General features: G+C 46.3%; 1 protein-coding gene across 4 annotated transcripts in view; it reads right to left on the bottom strand.

Moving 5' to 3' along the window:
- LOC138259317 (transcription elongation factor SPT5-like) overlaps positions 1-18,582 on the bottom strand; it is a 197,876-nt gene that overhangs the window by 17,381 nt on the left and 161,913 nt on the right. For all 4 annotated transcript variants that reach the window (XM_069206947.1, XM_069206948.1, XM_069206949.1 and 1 more), the window contains exons 15-23: positions 15,417-15,553; positions 14,256-14,411; positions 12,300-12,446; positions 12,042-12,188; positions 11,756-11,881; positions 8,373-8,457; positions 7,965-8,075; positions 7,149-7,251; positions 6,531-6,658 (exon numbers count right to left, since the gene is read on the bottom strand). In XM_069206947.1, the coding sequence (XP_069063048.1) occupies positions 6,531-6,658; positions 7,149-7,251; positions 7,965-8,075; positions 8,373-8,457; positions 11,756-11,881; positions 12,042-12,188; positions 12,300-12,446; positions 14,256-14,411; positions 15,417-15,553 (1,140 nt within the window). The remainder of the gene's footprint in view (positions 1-6,530; positions 6,659-7,148; positions 7,252-7,964; positions 8,076-8,372; positions 8,458-11,755; positions 11,882-12,041; positions 12,189-12,299; positions 12,447-14,255; positions 14,412-15,416; positions 15,554-18,582) is intronic.

The following is an 18,582-nucleotide window of genomic DNA, read 5'->3' as shown; positions in this document are numbered from 1 at the left end:
ACACTGAAAATCTTAGTGGGGCCCTGTTAGGGGGCCCCTGCAGTGCCCATGCCAGTCACATGGGCACTGCAGGGGCCCCCAGGGGCCCCACGATGCCCGTTACCGCCAGCCTCTTCCTGGTGGTGAAAACCGCCAGGAACAGGCTGGCGGTAAGGGGGTCGGAATCCCCATGGCGGCGCTGCTTGGATTCCCTAGGGCTGCGGGAAACCGGCGGGACACCGCCGGTTTCCCGTTTCTGACCGCGGCTGTACCGCCGCGGTCAGAATTGCCCTGGATGCACCGCCAGCCTGTTGGCGGTGCATCCGCGGTCCCCTACCCTGGCGGTCTCGGACTGCCAGGGTAGGAATGACCCCCAAAGTGTTGGAGACCCACAGGAACAATAGAACAAGTTACTTACCTACAGTGATGCCTTATCTGTTTGAAACATATTCTAGTTGTAGATTCCTTACTTATGAATTTCCCCCAGGCGACACTGGATCCGGAGAATGTTCTGAGCAGTACCCCTGTGCACCCTTAGGCGAAGGCGATCAGTTCCAGGTCCGTTGTCGGTGTTGCCCGCACCAGATATGACATTTCGGGTCCTATATAAGCTCCACCCTGGTGCACTGACGTTAGTTTCTTTTCACGACTTTCCACGCCAGAAGCGCAGAACCATAAAGACCACTGACTACTATTGCATCAAAACTAAGGTCCTTAAAGGGGGAGTCCCTGTCCCTAGAAATCAGTTTGCGGGGAAGATGGGTGGGTCAGCAAATAATCTGCAACTAGAATATGTCTCTACCAGATAAGGCATTATCAAAGATAAGTAATTTGTTCATCTGATAGACTTCTAGTTGCAGATTCCTTACCTTTGAACTTCCTTAGGTATCATTTTAGTATTAATCGTCTCAGACTGCATTTTTTTGTATACTACATGCATCCCACTGGGGCCATCAATGGCTCCATTAAGCTCACATTGTGTAAACCTTAGCTCTGTTGCCGTGCCCAGGTAAGTGTCTTTGTTGCATGCACTCCAAAGTTTATTTCTGCATCCATTCTTAGGCACTGGCTTCTGAAGAACAAGTTACTTGTCCTTTGGTAATGCTTTATCTGGTAAAGACTAACCCTAGCTTCAGGTTCCTTATCTTAGAATTATCCCAGGGTTTAGACTGGATCTTGAAAAGGTTTTTGGGAACAGTACCCCTGCGCACCAGTAGGTGGCATTGTTCGGCTCTGTGTGACATTGTCTGCGATGGAAGTGACATCCACAATGCCTATATAGGCACCACCTAGGCGCGCTGAAGTCAGTGTCTTTTCACAACTTTCCACAACAGGAGCGCAGAGCCACGAAGAACACTGACCACTGATGTGATAAACTAGGGCCCAGAAAGGTCTGTCCCTAGAAATCTGTTCGCAGAGCAGGGAGGATGGGTGGTCGATAAGGAATCTGCGGCTAGATAGAGTCTCTACTAGATAAGGCGTTACCAAAGGTATGTAACTTATTCATCTGATAGAGAGTTCTAGTTGCGGATTCGTTATCTAAGAGTACATACCCAAGCAATACCATCCCAGAGCTGGGTCTGCAAATCAAGATCATACTAGAAAGTCCTGCAGGCCTGAACGGGAAAGTACCCATCTCTATGGACCTGACTGTCCAGGCGGTAGTGTTTGGTAAATGTGTGCAAAGAAGCCCACGTTGCCATCAGACAGATATCAAGGACTGAACTCCACATGATAATGCAGTAGTTGTGGCTGCAGCTTGAGTAGAATTAGCACGCAAACCTTCAGGTTGGTTGCTTTTTGGCGAGTGTGTAGCAGATCTGAATGCAGAGTACGACCCATCTGGATATGGTCCACTTCTGCATTGCCCAACCTTTCTTGGCACCCACATAACCCACAGAGTTTACATTTTTGTACAATCAAGGTAGAACTCCATTGCTCTTTTATGGGTTCAGATGGTGGAGTCTCTCCTCTTCGTTAGCGGGTTGTGGGGGTGCGTAAAAAGTAGACAAGGTGATGGATTGGCCTCCATGAAAAGATGTAACCACTTTTGGTAGAAAAGAAGCCGTAGTGCGAAGCACCATTTTGTCAGGATAGATGGAAAGTTAGGGCAGCTTAGATGACAACGCAGCTCACTCACCCTGCGAATAGACATAATGGACACAGGGAAGGCTGTTTTCAAAGTGAGAAGCCTGAGAGGACAATTGTGGAGAGGTTCAAAAGGCATATCAGAAATGTCAAAAACAAATTCAGATCCCTCTGGGGCATAATGAAAGGGGCTGGAGGAAACATATGTGCAAGACCTTTGAGGAACCTATGTACAATAAAGAAGGTTGATCAGGCAACCTCAGAAAAGGAGAAATAGCAGACAAATAACCTTTGAGAGTGCCCATAGCAGATCCCTGCTGGGCCAGAGAAAGGATTAACAACCGGATCTCAGAGAGCGGTTTTGTGACAAAGGGTCCACAACACCATCCCACCCTGCTTGTTGCAGTACCAAATTGCAGTGGTGGTGTCAGTGAACACCTGCACATCTTTCCATTGATAAAGGGAAGAAATGCTTTCAAGGCTTACTAGATTGCACAGAGCTCTAACAGGTTGATGTGGAGGCCGGACTTTGCCAGATAACAGATGCCTCTGATCTCCACCTCTCCAGATGACCGACCAAGCCCAGGAGTGATGCATCTGTCACTACCGTCAGATCTGGTTGGGGAAGGAAGAAGCTTCTCCCTCAGTCCCAATCACGGTTCATTATCCACCACTGCAGATCCTGCACAGTTCTCTCTGAGACCTGGACCTTGTTGGAGAGATTCCGCTGATGCTGTGCCCACTGGAACTTCAGGTTCCATTGCAGAGCCATATATGCCATCTGGCATTTGTCACCGGCAGCATGCTGGAAGCCATGAAGCCCAGCAGCCTCAGAGTCATTCTCACCAAAATCCAGGATAAAGGCTGAAGCATCGGAAGTGGGAGATGACAGCCTGGGGTGAGCCCGTCTTTAACAGCCAGTCGTAAAGATAGGGGAAGACTGAAATCCCTGATCTGCGCAGATGAGCTGTGCCCACCACCATCACCTTAGTAAACAACCGAGGGGCGCTGGAAAGGAAAAAGGTGAGCATGGTGAACTGAAGGTGCTCATGGAATACTGTGAACCGCAAGTAACCTCTGTGGGCAGGCAGGATGGGAATATGGAAATAATCCAACGCTACCATCCAGTCTCCTGGGGACACAACAAATAAAACCTGACCAAGAGTGAGAATTTTGAACTTCTCCTTCCTGAGAAAGAGATTGAGGGATCGAAGGTCTAGGATATGGCAAAGGCCCTTGTCCTTCTTGGGCACCAGAAAGTAGCAGGAACAGCAACCAGAACCTACTTCTGACATGGGAACCCTCTGTTTAGATTCCTTGACCAAGCGAGCTGTAACTTCCTTGCGGGAAGTGATAAGTTATCCTCCGTCATCCAGTGGTCGGTTGGTGGCATGGATGGAGGGGTAGTCTCGAACAGGAGGGAGTAGCCCCTTCAGACTATCTGCAAAACCCACCTGTCTGACGTGATGGATTGCCAGCGGAATAGGTGATGGCAGATCATGCCTCCAACTGGCCCTTGATGGGGAGTCAGACTAGGAAGGATTAGAGGGTTGGTGTGGTGGGCTGGCCAGACCGCTGGCTCCTGGATCCATAAGGTTGTTGGATCCGACCCCCTCTGCAACGCAGAGGCTGGGCAGCATGCACAGCACAGTGGCTGGCTGGGAATGGACGCAGATGGAGGCCCCTTAGGAAGCCACTAAGCGGGTCAAAGGGAGACAAGGGGACAAGGGGCTACAGCAAGGCCCAAGAATCTGGCTGTAGCACGAGAATCTTTGAAGTACTCCAGAGCCGGGTCTGCCTTGTCACCGAAGAGACAGGTGCTATCAAAGGGCATGTCCATCAAAGTAGCCTGGACATGCCCTGAAAAGCCAGACACGGCGCCTCAGGGCTACTGCCGACAAAATCGCTCTGTATAGCGAGTCAGTCGTGTCCAGTCTACAACAGACGTGAACTTTGCTGTGTCTTTCCCGTTTGCAACTACCTGAGAGAGTACAGCCCGAGCCTCCTCTGGGACCTGTGGCAGCACTTGACAACCGTATCCCACAGTGTAAGGGAGTAATGGCCGGAAAGGCCTGCGGGGTTCATGGACCACAACGGTAGGCTGGTGGAAGAAAACATCTTCTTTCCAAATGTGCCCAACCGTTTGGATTTCCTATCTGGGGTTGCACCCTGGGAAGTACAGGCCTGGATGACCAAGCTCTCAGGGATAGGGTATAGCATCAGAAAGCTTGGGTCACCCAGATTGGGGCGATGGCGGCGGGCAATTGTCCTGTTCACAGGAGCCCCTGTGCTGGGTTTGGACCAGGTACCCAGAAAGACATCTGTAAGAGCTTCATTAAAGGGAAGCATGTGTTATGAGGCTGAAGCTCCAGGCTGAAGCACCGCTGTCAGGAGGTTAGTCCTGACTGCCACTGAAGGCAACTCAAGGTCCAAGACCTCAGCTGCTCTTCTCATCACCATGGAATAGGAAGACCAGTCCTCCGTAGCCACGGTAGGAGGAGAAAGCATGCCAGTATTTGGAGAAGTATCCAATCCGCTGGCCTCACCCACAGGGTCTTGAAGCTGGTATTCTAAAGGGTCCACCAACACCTCCCATTCCTCACCGAAACCTAGCCCATAAGAAAGGGGATCAGGATCGGACATAGGAGGCAAGGATCCTGCCGGAGTTGGTGTCGTATGATGCCCATCCGACTCCATGTCCTAGTCGGCAATGAGAATGGGGATGGCGCTGCACATGGGTGCGGGCGGCGTGGGAGAGTTGGGACCAGAGTCGGGAAGGGTTGGGGTGGTACCACCGACACCGGTCTGGATCCAGGACTGGATCAATAGGTTCCACTCAGTGCTGAGGCCGGAGCTGCCAGCGCGGAACAGGAAGGGACCCCTTCTGACTCCGCAGGGCCAGAAGGCCCTCCATCGGAGTAGGACTACCCAAAAATAAGGCACATTGCCTCATAAATCTCCTTGAGTTGGGCAGGGTTCGCTCTGGCTCCTGGAAACTCAGGGAGGCGGGGAGTCAGCCCAGGTGAGGCCTAGGATGCGCTCCATCAGCTTGTTGGCCGTCGGACGAGGAGAAGTCAAAGAACAGTTCAATTTTTTGCTTTTCTTCTTGTACCTCAACCTACCAGATCACACCAAGGATTTGGAGTGGGATGATGACGATGGAGAATTCCACAAACAATCCCAGGACCTTCCTCTCAACAGGGATCTCGACTTGCGCTGAGCTGAGTATCGGGCCGCCATCAGCTTCAGGGACCCCTCCCTCAAAGCCTTCGGATGCATGTCCCGACAGTTTGAGCACGACTTTGGGTCGTGATCGCGCTCCAGGTACCAAAGACACACAAGGTGCGGATCCGTCATGGACATCACCCGATAACAGGAACTGCAGGGTTAAAACTGGTCTTCCTCAATGACATCCTCAACTCACCAGGAGTTGAATACTCAAAAAAAAATCGACAAAAAGTCAAAAAATGGCAGTAAAAAAATGACTGAGTGGTAGCTCTCTTCGCATCGGCACTAGCTCGCATGGAAAGAATAGAAATTACGTCAGCACACCAGGGTGGCATCTATATAGGAACTGCGACGTCATATCCGGTGCGGATGACACCGGTGATAGTGCAGAGCCCATTAACGCCACCTAATGGCGAGCAGGGGTACTTCTCCGAAAACTCTCTGGATCCAGTCTGATGCCTGGAGGAAATTCAAAGGTAAGGAATCTGCAACTAGAAATCTCTATCAGATTGGGCACACAATAGGTAGATAGTAGAATTACTCTGTAGGTCATTCATCATACCTAAACGGAACCAGTAAATCCTGTGCTTAGGACTGAAGATTCCACAGCCCTGCCCTTTTAGATCAAACAAAAAATTGATGAGCTACTTAGCACTGCAGTCAAAGGTAAGAGTTGCCTTTTGATGTAAGAGACATAAATGTTCCTTTGTTTTCTGTTGAAACAGTTTTGAGAAACTAAACCACTGAGTTCAGACCTTGAACAACAGAAGATGGATCAATAAACTATATCCAAAAGATTAAGGATGAGTTCAAAATAAGTGCCATAAATCAAAGCTGAGAAGAAGAGGAGCTTGGCTGTGTATGTTCTAAGTGGATTGAACTCACCTCACCAGTTATACAAAATTAAAAAAGACAAAGTCATGATTCCAAACAACGATCGTGGTCACCAAATATGTGCAGACAGCGCTAAACCCTGCGTTCTACAGCTTAAGACTCTTCTCAAATTTATAAACATTGAATTAGGGAGGTGTCAGTCCACTCGGACGATAGACTTTTCTAAGCTTAGAACTTGAGAAAGCTATCCACAATAGTGAAATATGATCATAAAGTTCACTTTTCCTACTTACAGAAGGAAGCTCACTGCTACTAAGGTGGTGGGGAGCAGCTGAAAAGTTGGGGTGAGAGGAGAAATAGAGGAAAATACAAAAGCAGGCGTGGGAGGGACAAGCACTCACCATCATGAACAGGTGTCTGCGAGCTGTACATGGGTGTTCTGGATCCAGAGGCATACATGGGTGTTTGGGAGCCATACATGGGTGTGCGACCGTGAGTGGATGTCATTCCACCTGGACGTCTAGCACCACTGCAAACAAAACAAATACTTAGTGGCCCCTGTCCTGTGCTCAAGTCACCCTTCAGAAAAACTACAAGACTCCTTCGAATCTAGCATACTGAATATTGGAAAATTCTTTGAGCAGTCATTCCTCTCTCTAAACAAGGTCAGACCTCTCTAGCCAAGGCTATGTTACGCCTGCCAGCAACATATGGATTAATTTCACAAGGGTATCCTTTTTGCCTCCCACTTCCATATGGATGCTTTCCTCTTCAGACCAAAAATTCCTGGTAATCTGTATATCCTAATTCCACATACACACTTAACTCTAAGTTACCTTGTACCTCAATATCCACATCAAACATATCTTCTTAACAACTCTGAACCTATCGATTCCACACCCTTTATCTTCAAGCGGACGTACTACCACCTGATTTTGCCTTCTTCACCTGAAGTGCCTAGGGACTACACCTAAACCCTTTAATAGACCCATTTCTCCCAAAGAATGCAGCACACTTACACAGTGGTGAGACGCTGACGATCTACTGAGATAGTCTGACAGGTGGAGTGAAGCTCAACTCGAGCTGTGGATTCAGTGGCATCCTTCACGACTCCAATGTACCCTATAAAGGAAATCAGGTCACTATACAAAGCATACAAAGAAGGGCTATAGCCTGGGAATAAACTATAGGAGTACCCAACAGTAAGTTAATATCTAACAATGTAAGCCATGAAGAGAGTATAAGAAGAAAAAAGGGGGTGGGATAGATGGAAGAGAGTAAAGAAACGAGGGCAGAAAAGGGAGGCAGAGTTTAAGAGGGGAGGAAACGTAGCGAGGAAGGGGAAAGGGAAAACACAAGTGGGTAAAAATAAGAAAGGAGACATCTAAAAAAGGAGACAGGAGGAATAGAAAGAGTAGTGGAAGAAAAGAAAATTAGTGGAAAGAAGGAAGATAGGAAGGAGAAAAAAGTTATGACTTCCACTACAAAAGAAGGATGAAAAGGGAAAAAATCTGGAAAGGAAAAATAGAGAAAGATGGGCAGTAAGACAGAGGGAGGAGAAGAAAAATATAAAGAAAGGAAATTAGATAGATGGATAGAACAGGATATGCGGTCAGAGGAGCATACTGTGAAATGCAAGTGCCACTTGAATATGAACTAGGACTGGAAACGTCTCAAAATGCACTTTTCCATTATCACATCCACAGCAAAGGAAAAAGAACCTAGTGCTAAAACGGAATGGACTTTTAGCAAACTGGGGGTTATTGAAAAGCCTGAATAGCAATAAGATGTTCTGGGGAGGTATTTTTCCCACGCAAGTTTCATCGGCTTCCTACCCTTGTAGGGTCCTTGAGAGATGCGCACAGTTTGCCCAATCAGATCACTGTCTCTACGTCCACGGCCTCGCCCCATTCCAGCTCCTGCAGCTGCACTGCCTCTCGGTCCTGCTGAAAAGTAAATGGGCATAGCATACAATGGTAAGATTACACCATGGCATCAACTCCCCACTTTGTAAGCACTACACTATTGACTGGTCATCCTGTAAGAAGCAATTAGGGAGAGAACTGCAAACAAACCTCTCAACTTGCACCAAGCATGAGTGACATGTACAAGTCCTTTTGGGCATGAGATGTGGTGGTGTTTATACAAAGATGACATTTACACATTATAGGTGAACCGGCTGAACTGCAGAAAAGCCCCCCATAACATTAGTACAGAGTACTGGTATTGAGAAATGTTCTCACCTGCCCCACTAGGATGCATAGGACTACTAATGCGAGGACTCATGGGTGCAAATCCTCCTATTGTGAGGTTTGTGACATCCCGAGGCTGTAAATAGAAAAAGAAGTGGAAACATTCTGAAGGAGACTGCTCATATTAATTCTTCGCCTCCAAGCAAAGTGTTAACAATACTAGAGCCTCTGTATAATTTGAATGAAGACCAGACTAACGCAAAGTGCCCCCTTTTAATATAGTCACCCTAACTTTTTGCCTGGTATTTGATACAATTTTGACTGACGTGCAGTGGGTTCCTGAAACCAGGTCCTCAGTGCCAGATCTCTTTCCCTAAAATTGTGCAATTGTTCCCCAATTGGCAATACCATTAGCACCCCTGTAAGTCCCTAGTAAATGGTACCCCTGGTACCCAGGGCATGGGTACTATGGAAAGTCCCTAAGGGCTGCAGCATGGATTGTGCCACCCTAAGGGACCCCTCACCACACTCATGCAGACTGCCATTGCGGGTTACATGACATGGGGTAGACAAATGTTAAAACATTACATGGCCCACATCCTGTGAGCCATGCCTGCAAACACTGCATGCATTATATGAAAGTCACCCCGACAGCAGGCCTTACAGCCCTAAAGCAGGGTGCATTACGCTACATGTGTGGACATACCTGCATGAGCAGATATGCCCCTGTGATGTCTAAGTCAATTCTTAGACATTACAAGTGACCCTGTTCAAGCCAGCTGAGGGTATGTACTGGGCACTGGTCAAAACGAATTTACCAGCTACATAATGGCTTTACTGAAACCTATGGTGTTTGGTATTGAACACCTCATATTAATAAACTAACACTCATTCCAGTTACGGATTTATTAATACATGCACCCAGAGGGTACTTTAGAGGTAGTCCCTAAAACCTACCAGTCCTCTAGTGTGCTGGCTTGCTGGTGCAGTCCAGCCTGCCACCACAGACAGGTTTCTGACCCCCTGCAGGTAAAAGACCGTTTTGGGAGGCCAGAAACAATACCTGCTCAGGAGGAACGTATTCACACCTCCTCCAGCATTATGGGCTTACCAAGGCCAGGAACTTCAAAGTCCCTGCCACCCTTGATATGTGACCCTGGCTTCCCCAGTCCTGGGAGATGCCTCCCCTTGCCCTGAGGCCCCTTTGGTACCAGGACAGGCAGTCATTTAGATAGTCAGGAGGCATGTTACATTCCAAGGCTTGTAACACCCCTAGGGCAAGCTACCTGCAGTGAATGCGAAAATAGCAATTCCATCATCTTGTGTGTGGTGGAATTAGGCACTCTGGGACAGGGTTATGTCTAATTCCTACAGGAAGTGGTTATGTAGGGTGTGTAGTGACCTCAAGGGTAAGTAGCCCATTGGCTACTACCCTTCACTCCACTTAACGCCCCTAAATTCAATATTTAGATGCCCCCCCCGACACCAGGAACTCACAATTGTTGAACCAAAGAAGGAGGACACCTAAGAAGCAAGAACTGAAGAGCAGCAACTGACTTGGCACCAACCCTGCCAGCCAGCCTGATATTCTCGACAACTGCACCAAAGACGACTCGCCCTGCAGCTGATCAGTCTCCAAAAGCCTGGGAAGGCTGCCAGCACTTCAAGAAGCAACCAACATCTCCCTTGGAGCAGAGGTGCTGCTTCCCTACACGTTTGCAGACACCAAAGACAGACAAAAGCGCCTCTGCCAGCGTGACCCCACCGGACAAAGCAACACTGCACCCGAGTCCCACAGCCCAAGGAGGAGTAAACTGACGAGATTTAGAGACCCTCCAGAGTTGAGGTCCCCAATGGGTTTAGCCAGACTTGACCCTCAGTCCCTGCCTGCAGCCTTTTTCTGCAGGACATCAAAACGGTGAGAGCCTTGGACTGTAAAAACCTGACACCTGAAAACACCACTGCACATGAGCCCCCAGCCTGAAAGAAGTGGGCCAATGGTGCCAACGAGGTCCCAACACCCTTGAGAGCTGGGCCCCCCTTTGGGTTTAGCTGGACTGGTCCCCCAGGCCCCACCTGTGCCTCTTTTCAGAGGCAACCGAGAACCACAAGTGTCTACAGCAACGCGATCCGGCCGGACAAAGACCCACTGCAAACGTGTCCCCTTCCAGTCTGAGTTGTAGTAGACCAATGGTGTGTTTGATGTACAAAACCCTTCAGACATGAGCCTCTTTTTGGGTTCAGCCCGACAGATGACCCAGTCCCTACTTGCAGCCTCTTTTCCCTAGGACCGTTTTCCATTAAAGTCGGAACAGCCGACACAGTAAAGGAACTCTGCACCCGGGCCTCCCAGTGCCTCCCAAAGCGACCTGTTGGTGCTGCCATGGACTTTGCCCCATACTTACCTTAACTCCTGAAAAACAGTGCTGTAGGTTGTTGCCAAGTACCCGTATGCAGTTTATATTCTTTTCCAATCGGATAACATAAGGGCCTCCAATGCTAAAAAGCACCTATGCACCTGGATGCCTCAGAGTCGACCAAGATGACCTGTTGGTGCTGCCTTGGACCTTGCCCCACACTTACCTTAACCCCCGAAAGAACAGTCTTGTAAGTCGAAGTCAAGTAACTGTTTGCAGTATATGCTTCTTTTCTCATAGGATAACATTATCACATTAAAGCAAGTATATTTGCTGTATACTTCAAAACTGCTAACTTAAGAAGTATTTACCAATAACAAAATTCTTGGTGCTAAAAAATATATAAAAATATGTATTTTTCTACATTGGTGTGGATCTCCTTATTGAGCGTGTATTTACTGTGTGTATGCAGCAAATGTCTAACACTCCCCAACCATCCTACCACAAATAGAGCACTTGGGAATTTTAAAGCAAGCCCTGTCCACTTCTAAGGGGATACCTGGACTCTTTAAACAGCATACGTCTTTTTGGTATACTACATAAAGAGCCAGCTTCCTACAGAGGCCATGCAGCATGCTGTAGGCAATAATTATATCCTGCAGCACCCTAAACTAAAGTCCTTATGGAACCTTTCCAGAAAAGAACAGAGACTTTATTTAGCTCTTTTTATCACGAGGCCCCAAGTGCAGCCAAAAACGGCAGCATCCAATATTTACAATAGCACCTCTTATATGGGAAGAGACTCGTCTGCTGCAACCATGTCTGCAAGACCAGGTTATACAATAGCATCCCATGTCAGGAAAGCTTTGACACATCCCTTGGTGTCTGAAAGAGGAAAGGATTTGCAACACCCTTTTGATGTTTGAAAGTGTTTAAGCTCTGTATCGCTTGATGTCTCATGGGACGAGACCCAGTGACAACTCCAGCTTTCCAAAAACAGATTTAGAGAGAAGGCTGCCTTATACCACTGTATGCAGCTACTCCTTGAAAACACAAATCTTGTTACACAATAGTTACCTTGGAGCCTCCAGCCAGAACAACGTGGCGAGTTTTACAAACAAACATGCCTCCATTTTCCACAAGTTTCTTACAGTGCAGGAATGCAAATCCCCGAAACAAGTGACGTATCTCCCCTTCACGGCCCTGCAGGAAACGAAGGAAAAACCAACATATATCGGTATTCATGCGCAAAATTCAGTCTCTATCTGAAATCACACCATCATCCGCAAACCTGAACTGGTGGAATGGGGGAATTTCAGCAACAGGACAAAGCTTTGTTAACTTTAATAATAGCATCTTGTACCGAATGAGGCCCGTCGATGACTTTCACAATATCTTTGACATGGATGTTGTTCTGCTCAGAATCCAGGGCCACAGCAAACCGGTTGTCCTTCTTCCTGGTCACAGCCTGGTGCTTTGTTGTGACCACTTTCCCATGCATATTCAGAATCTGTGGGATCAGGCAGAGAGCATTATAGCATGTCTAAAAATGCAAAGATATCGCTGTGTGGCCTAGGGGCATGCCCAAGGTGCCATCAGTAAACCATCATGGAACACCCACCTGAAAAGTCTCTCTCTCCAGACGAACAATCACCCCCACAGTCTGAGGGTCAAGCTGCACCAACTCCCCCCACTCATGCTGACCACCGACGTCCACCCCAGATGCGGTCTCCGAACACAGTTGCAAGTCCCGAGGTAGTACCTTCAGCTGAAGAATTATAAACAAAAAATAGTCAGATTTTCAAATAACAGATGATGAAAGGATTCAATGAAGGAAAAGTCCACACAGTTTTTATTTATGGGAGTCTTCAGCTTTGGAGTAAGGTCGAAGTGGACGGATTAGATGAGCCAGCTCACATTAAACTCACAGGAACAAATACTGAGACTGGCCGGGATGGCTGATGTGCAGAAAGAAATGTGCCAGTGGTCCTCTCCCTAGAACTGCTCTCCACGTTTCCCACTATGCCCACAGGTGGCATGTTGAGGGCCTACTGTACAGCTCTGCCCTGCTGCTGTCAGAATATAGCCAAGAACACTGCTGGCATTATCATTTCATCACATCCATATGTGTTTGCATATATTGAGTGTTACAACGTAAACCAGGCCAGTAACTTACTGGGCATTGTAATGGGAGTGGGTATACGGAGTCAGGAGTGGAAAGGAGTCTCAGCACAAGAGGGTTATTTATAGGTGGCGGGGCTGGTAAGTGGAGTTCAGAGTGGAGGCATGCAGGTGTGGTGACAGCAGGATCTGGGCAAGGAAAGGAAAGAGTTAGCAATTGATGCCTGAGGGGCTATGTGGATTACAGACAATTATCTGACGCACCCTGTAACCAGGAGCTGACCCTGCAACTAGGTGCTGTTTGCAGAGGAGGGTTGTGATTTGTTTTTAGTGTATAAACTGGATCCTACCACATATTTCTTAGGGACTCATGATAGTACGGTAGATCAAGGATTTATCACTTCAGCCACCCTTGACCTGTATTCATTCCATGGTCTGCTCTGTCAATTAGCTCCAGCCATAGAGACAAAGTATTGGCCACAGCTTAAAAAGAACTGCCATCCTGTCATCAAGTGAAGTGTTTTAACACTGTCACTTGTAGTAAACAAAGTCAAAATTATTTGTTTTCTACTAGCTTGGGGTTTATACTGCCTGAATATGTCACAGTCGTTATAACTGGCTGTTTATTGCTTGTCTTTCTATAATTATTGTATTGTCTATAAAGTTGGCATCCAACACCTATCTCTTAAAGCACTCCATGAACTGGATGTTTCATCTCCTTCACTTTATTCTATACATCTCTTTGTGCTCTACTACACGTCGTTCCTTATCAGCTGCATCTGGCAATTGTCCAGTACCAATGCATATTACGATATTCAGTGAAGAAACACAAAAATCACTAAACTTTTGAATGTGGTGTACAGAGCCACAATGCCGAGTAAGGTTAAACGTAGCAAATTTGCTTCAGTTCTGAGAGTACATGATTAGACCCCATCAACATGGGTCCTTCATGATAAGCGAGTCAGCCAGCATTTGGTCTTCAGCTAAGATGAATATGGTAGAGAATACTAGAACATCAACAGCATAATAGGAAAGTCACATGAGTGACTACAGGCGTGGGGCAAGGCTGACCCATGTCTGTCAGATTAATCATCTTTGGTATATATGGTGTGGAACCTTTTTTGCTAAAAGTAATGCATATTTCACAACAGTGCGGCACGGGAAGCCTGGAAGAGTTATCCACCTCTATGAAATGCAAATTTAGTTTGCTAAGTTATTAGTGTGTTGTATTTTATTGGAATAATGGTACATCTAAGTCATATGACACTTTTAAATATTTATTAAGTAATCTATTGGAGATTAAAATAAAAAGAAAGCAAATCAGAGTGTACTGAATCAACACTGTATGCTGAAGAGTGAGAAAAGCTAGTGCAACAAACAGAAAAGGTATGGTGGGCAGGGAGGCAGGCCCTGTTGCAAAAAGAGTAGAGTGAGATATAACCCCATAGTTGCTCACCTCATGCATTGTGAGATCTGAAAACAAGATGACAAAGTTTTCCTCCACTCGCACGATAAGCCCTGTGTCCCCCTCATAGCGCCCGGCGATCACTTTCACATGGTCTCCCATTTTGAAGTACTTTCGTAACTCCTGGGCTGGAAACTCTAGGATATCCTGCAGGGGACACAAAATGGGGATGGGACTCGAGACAGCAGAGTTCAACCAGTGGATCCAATCTGCAAGTGCTTCGCACACATCCCTTGCGTTTGACATCAAATTACCCTGACAAGTCATTCCAGACAGTCTTAAGGGTGCACACAAAAACCTTGTCACTTGCACTTTGGCTCACCTTTTCCTCACTAAAATTGTACAGGCTAATCTTGGGCACAATCTGCATAAATTCAAGAGGGGCACATTCTGAAACGTTGCCTTTTCACAATAACATCAAATTTATATTTGGAATGAACTTGAGGAAGACCCCGAATAAGTTTTGAACAAAGTTTAAAAATGAAAGATCTTAAACCAGTGACTAGCAGAATAGCAGAACATATTTGTCTTGGTGTGTTTAGGACACAAAAACCTTACTACCCAAAGATGCATACTCTGGTTAAAACATAAGCTGCACACAAAATGACCATGGACCTTAAACCAGAGATATGCTCAAAGTTCCCAAGTGCTTGGGAATGAAACCGGGGCACACAGAAGGGAACACTACCAGTAACAGAAGAGACACAGACCTAGGCTTGTAAGATGGAAGGCCAGGGATGTCCTTCTCGTGCCCCTTCTGTCAGAACATTCTATGAATCTATGGAAATCATATTTGAAAGGAGGGTGCAAAAGTGTGGCGATTAATTCAGACAGGTATATAAGCATAGGTGGTAATGCAACCAACCCATCATGAATCACGAGGTCTCCCTCTCCCTACTCTAGAACACATCAAGTTCCATGCTTATTTACCTGGTGGGCCTCTCTGCTCAGTTAACACTATGCCCACTTAGATGGTGTTTCTTTTAGTGACGTGACAAAAGAACAAATTCCTTTCACACAAGCCTCTTAGCAATTGCTACCCAATTAAGAGCTCCTGATCATGACCGCCCTTCATCCTCGAACATAAGCTGGTGACCAAGCTCAAGGACAATACAGAGCATCATGCAAAAGTTCAGCCGAAACCCATTTTACCTTCAGGTCCTCGTGCTTGGGCATGATGGTAATCTTATTGCCGTCCACACTTAAAACTTTACCCTGGAGATTGATCAATTCTCCTTCACAGACTTCCACATTGTCTCCGGGCTGCAATGAGTGTTCACGTTCCTTCCCTACACCAATGAAAACACAAACATGAGGCCATTCTTGCCCCATAAGCACCATGTACAGTGATGTATTATTTTATACAAGGCCACAGAACACCTGCTCCATTGTGGCATAAGAATGTAGTAAGAACAGAAAGGGACGGCTGAAGTCGCATTGGCAATTCTACCCTAAAAAATAAGAAAACAATAGGTGGCTTTAGTTTCCATCAAGTGTTGAGGGGTTACAAGTATGAAGTTATTCAGTCAAAGCTGCACTGGAAAGCACAAAGAGACGCACCAAAACTCGGCAGTACCAACTGCTTCTGCCCTTTTGTAATTTTACATGCAGAGTGAAGTGATAGAGAAGCGTGCTGTGATGTTGCAAAATGCTGAGAGAATGAATTTTCTTCATGCCCTTTCGAATGCCTGCTACTGTAGGAGCATCTTTCTGTGCTCAAGGACCATCTTTTATACATCTGCCTGGACTTGGCAAGCATGGCTGTACCCACCCCATTCTCTCGCCAAACCTCCACCAAGAAGACAAAGGTTGGCCAGGAGGAAGCCCATGCCAGTCGGTAGGGAACTGTGCCAGGAACCTGCTGCAAGTCACACCAAATGGGGCTATTAACAGGCCTACGAGATTTCAATGGAGGCGTAGTGAAGATGACAAGAAATATTCTGGTGGGGTGGATCCTATGGGGGAGGCAAGTAGCAACCTGTAGAAAAAGAGGCGCCTTAAGTAGGGTTAAAGAAAGGTGAAGAGCTGAAAACAGATAGTCTTGCTAGAGATGAATGGAGAGTGATAGGATGTGATAAAAATGCCAATTGCTCAAGTGGAGCTGGGAGCACATCTTTCTTCTTCTTCCAGTGAAAAGTGCACTGTGGACGCTTGTGTGTTGTCTGGGCTAGTAGGTGCTCAGTTACATGCCATATGGGTGTCAGAGGCTGCCTGTTAGTTGTGTATGCAAGGAGAAGAACAGGAGGCCAATGGGGCATGTTTGGCTCTGTAGTTCAGCTATAAGGAGAACTGGGGACACGTTGCAAGGATGAGAGAGCACCATATGTCATAGTGCAACATGTGCGCTCTTGGTGGCCAATTAGTGTTCTGGAGAATCAAGTGGCTTTGTGAGTGGCTCACGGAACTAAACTATCACAATGGCCAATTGAGAACTGAAAGAACTGGAGATTCAGAAAATGTTCACTAGTGTCGGAGTCTTTGCCTAGTTGTTTGATGATGAGCACTGCCTGAGTCCTGGCCCGGTATTTTTCAAAACAGGAAGAGCATAGCTGAGTTAGGAGCAAGGAAGTTATCACCTCCTGTGGTGTGCTCTTTCAATTTTAAGTTGGTGGTGCTGGGTGTTACTGTGTAGATGCATTGCCATACAGTGCCTGAAACTGGTACACTGTGAACTCCATTTGCCTCGTTTTGTGACCTGTGTTTTAAAAACATGTCATACGTTTTCGGGAACCGGAGGACAAATGAGAGCACTGCAAGGTGTAAAGTAGAAGTGTTAACTGAAGCTGTGACAATTAACAAAAGTAAATGTCGCTTTTGGTAAGGCCCTATGTTTTATTATGCAGTTCCCACTAAGGTAACAGGACTGTGTATTAGCACAACAGAACTTCAGAATGTGAGGAACTAACTCCATCCAAACCATCATGAGTTGTTGGCCAAATGCCTGGGTAGCTCATTCAGCCTAACTTGAACCTCCAAACCACCCGGGGTAGAAGGTAATTAGGGCAACCTAAAAATGATACTGACTCCCCAAAGAAGTTGTGGAAACAGATCTTACCCTGTAGTTGTATTACTCATGCATTCCAAGGCGAGGCACAAAGGAGATGTGAGATAAGTCCCACATATTCCTAAAAAAAATATCATGCAAGAAGTGCATATAAATGTCACTGCTACAAGCAGTGTAGCTAAAACGAATAAAATATGACATATAAAATGAAGTTAAAAACAGTAGGAACCAACTTGGGTCCAAGAGGTCCTCACAACACCCCAACCCTGGCCACTGAGAAAGACACCTTCTAAAAGAAAGACAATATAAAATACTAAAAGTAATTGAAATGTTGACACCAACAAGCAGAGCAAACAAAATAAAAATGAGCCAATTAAAAAAACTATTTGCTGAAAAACAAAGGATGAATTTTAAAAATCATCAGAGGCAGCCATGATGTCATTCAAAATATCAGTGGAGATGGAATCCAAGAGGGATCCAGTATCCACAGATGACATAACCACAAAAGTCTCGGGGAGTAAGTCGAAAGAACAGACATGATCACAACCCTCAGCCTCTGCTGAGGAAGTAGCATCCTGTGCAATGCCTGCAGTGATTGAGCCAGAAGAATGGAATCCTGGGAGCAGTAGCATTCATATCCATATGAGATGGTTCATAAAAGACATCTTGAAGCAAACGTAGCCTCATAGGACAACTCCAGAAATAATCCCTCAATGGGAACATTAACAGATTCATGTCTGTAGATAGTACCAATTGCTTTGCAAGACACACATCCAGTGAGCACTCAAAAGGGCACCAAAGGCAGCGGAACATAGGCTACACATAGTCGAACCATACTGTTCAGAAAGGCAAAGTCCAGTTGTCATTTAGTTCCTCCAACAAGGGTACACAAAAGTACTGTATCATTAGCTCCCAACACAGCTGGACATGCAGTAGTTCCATCACCGATTGGCTTTGAAATGAGACATCCATTGTGGAGAAGAAAGAGTAGCAAAATACCACCTTTTAAGAATAACACAAGTGGTATGCCTCCAAATACACTTGAAAACAGAGACTATCAAAGATGGAATTACTCTGAAGACAGAGTAGGAAAGTGCTGATAAAACCACAGCCATGTGCCTTAAAAAACTGTACAACATTCCCGGTGTTGGAAGCATTAAAAATGTGACTCACAAGTTCACTGAAGTGTCTTGAAAAGTTGGTATTTAAAAGCGGCTGTATCTTGGCAGATGACCTTGCCACCTGTAATTCAAATCCTTCACGGGCAGATGTAAGGCCACGTGTTTCTGAAACAGTAGTGTTTTTAATCTGCTC

Source organism: Pleurodeles waltl, chromosome 9 (assembly GCF_031143425.1).
Source record: "Pleurodeles waltl isolate 20211129_DDA chromosome 9, aPleWal1.hap1.20221129, whole genome shotgun sequence".
Taxonomy (NCBI): domain Eukaryota; kingdom Metazoa; phylum Chordata; class Amphibia; order Caudata; family Salamandridae; genus Pleurodeles; species Pleurodeles waltl.
The sequence above is the reverse complement of the archived record's forward strand: the minus strand, read 5'-3'. Positions and strand labels throughout refer to the sequence as shown.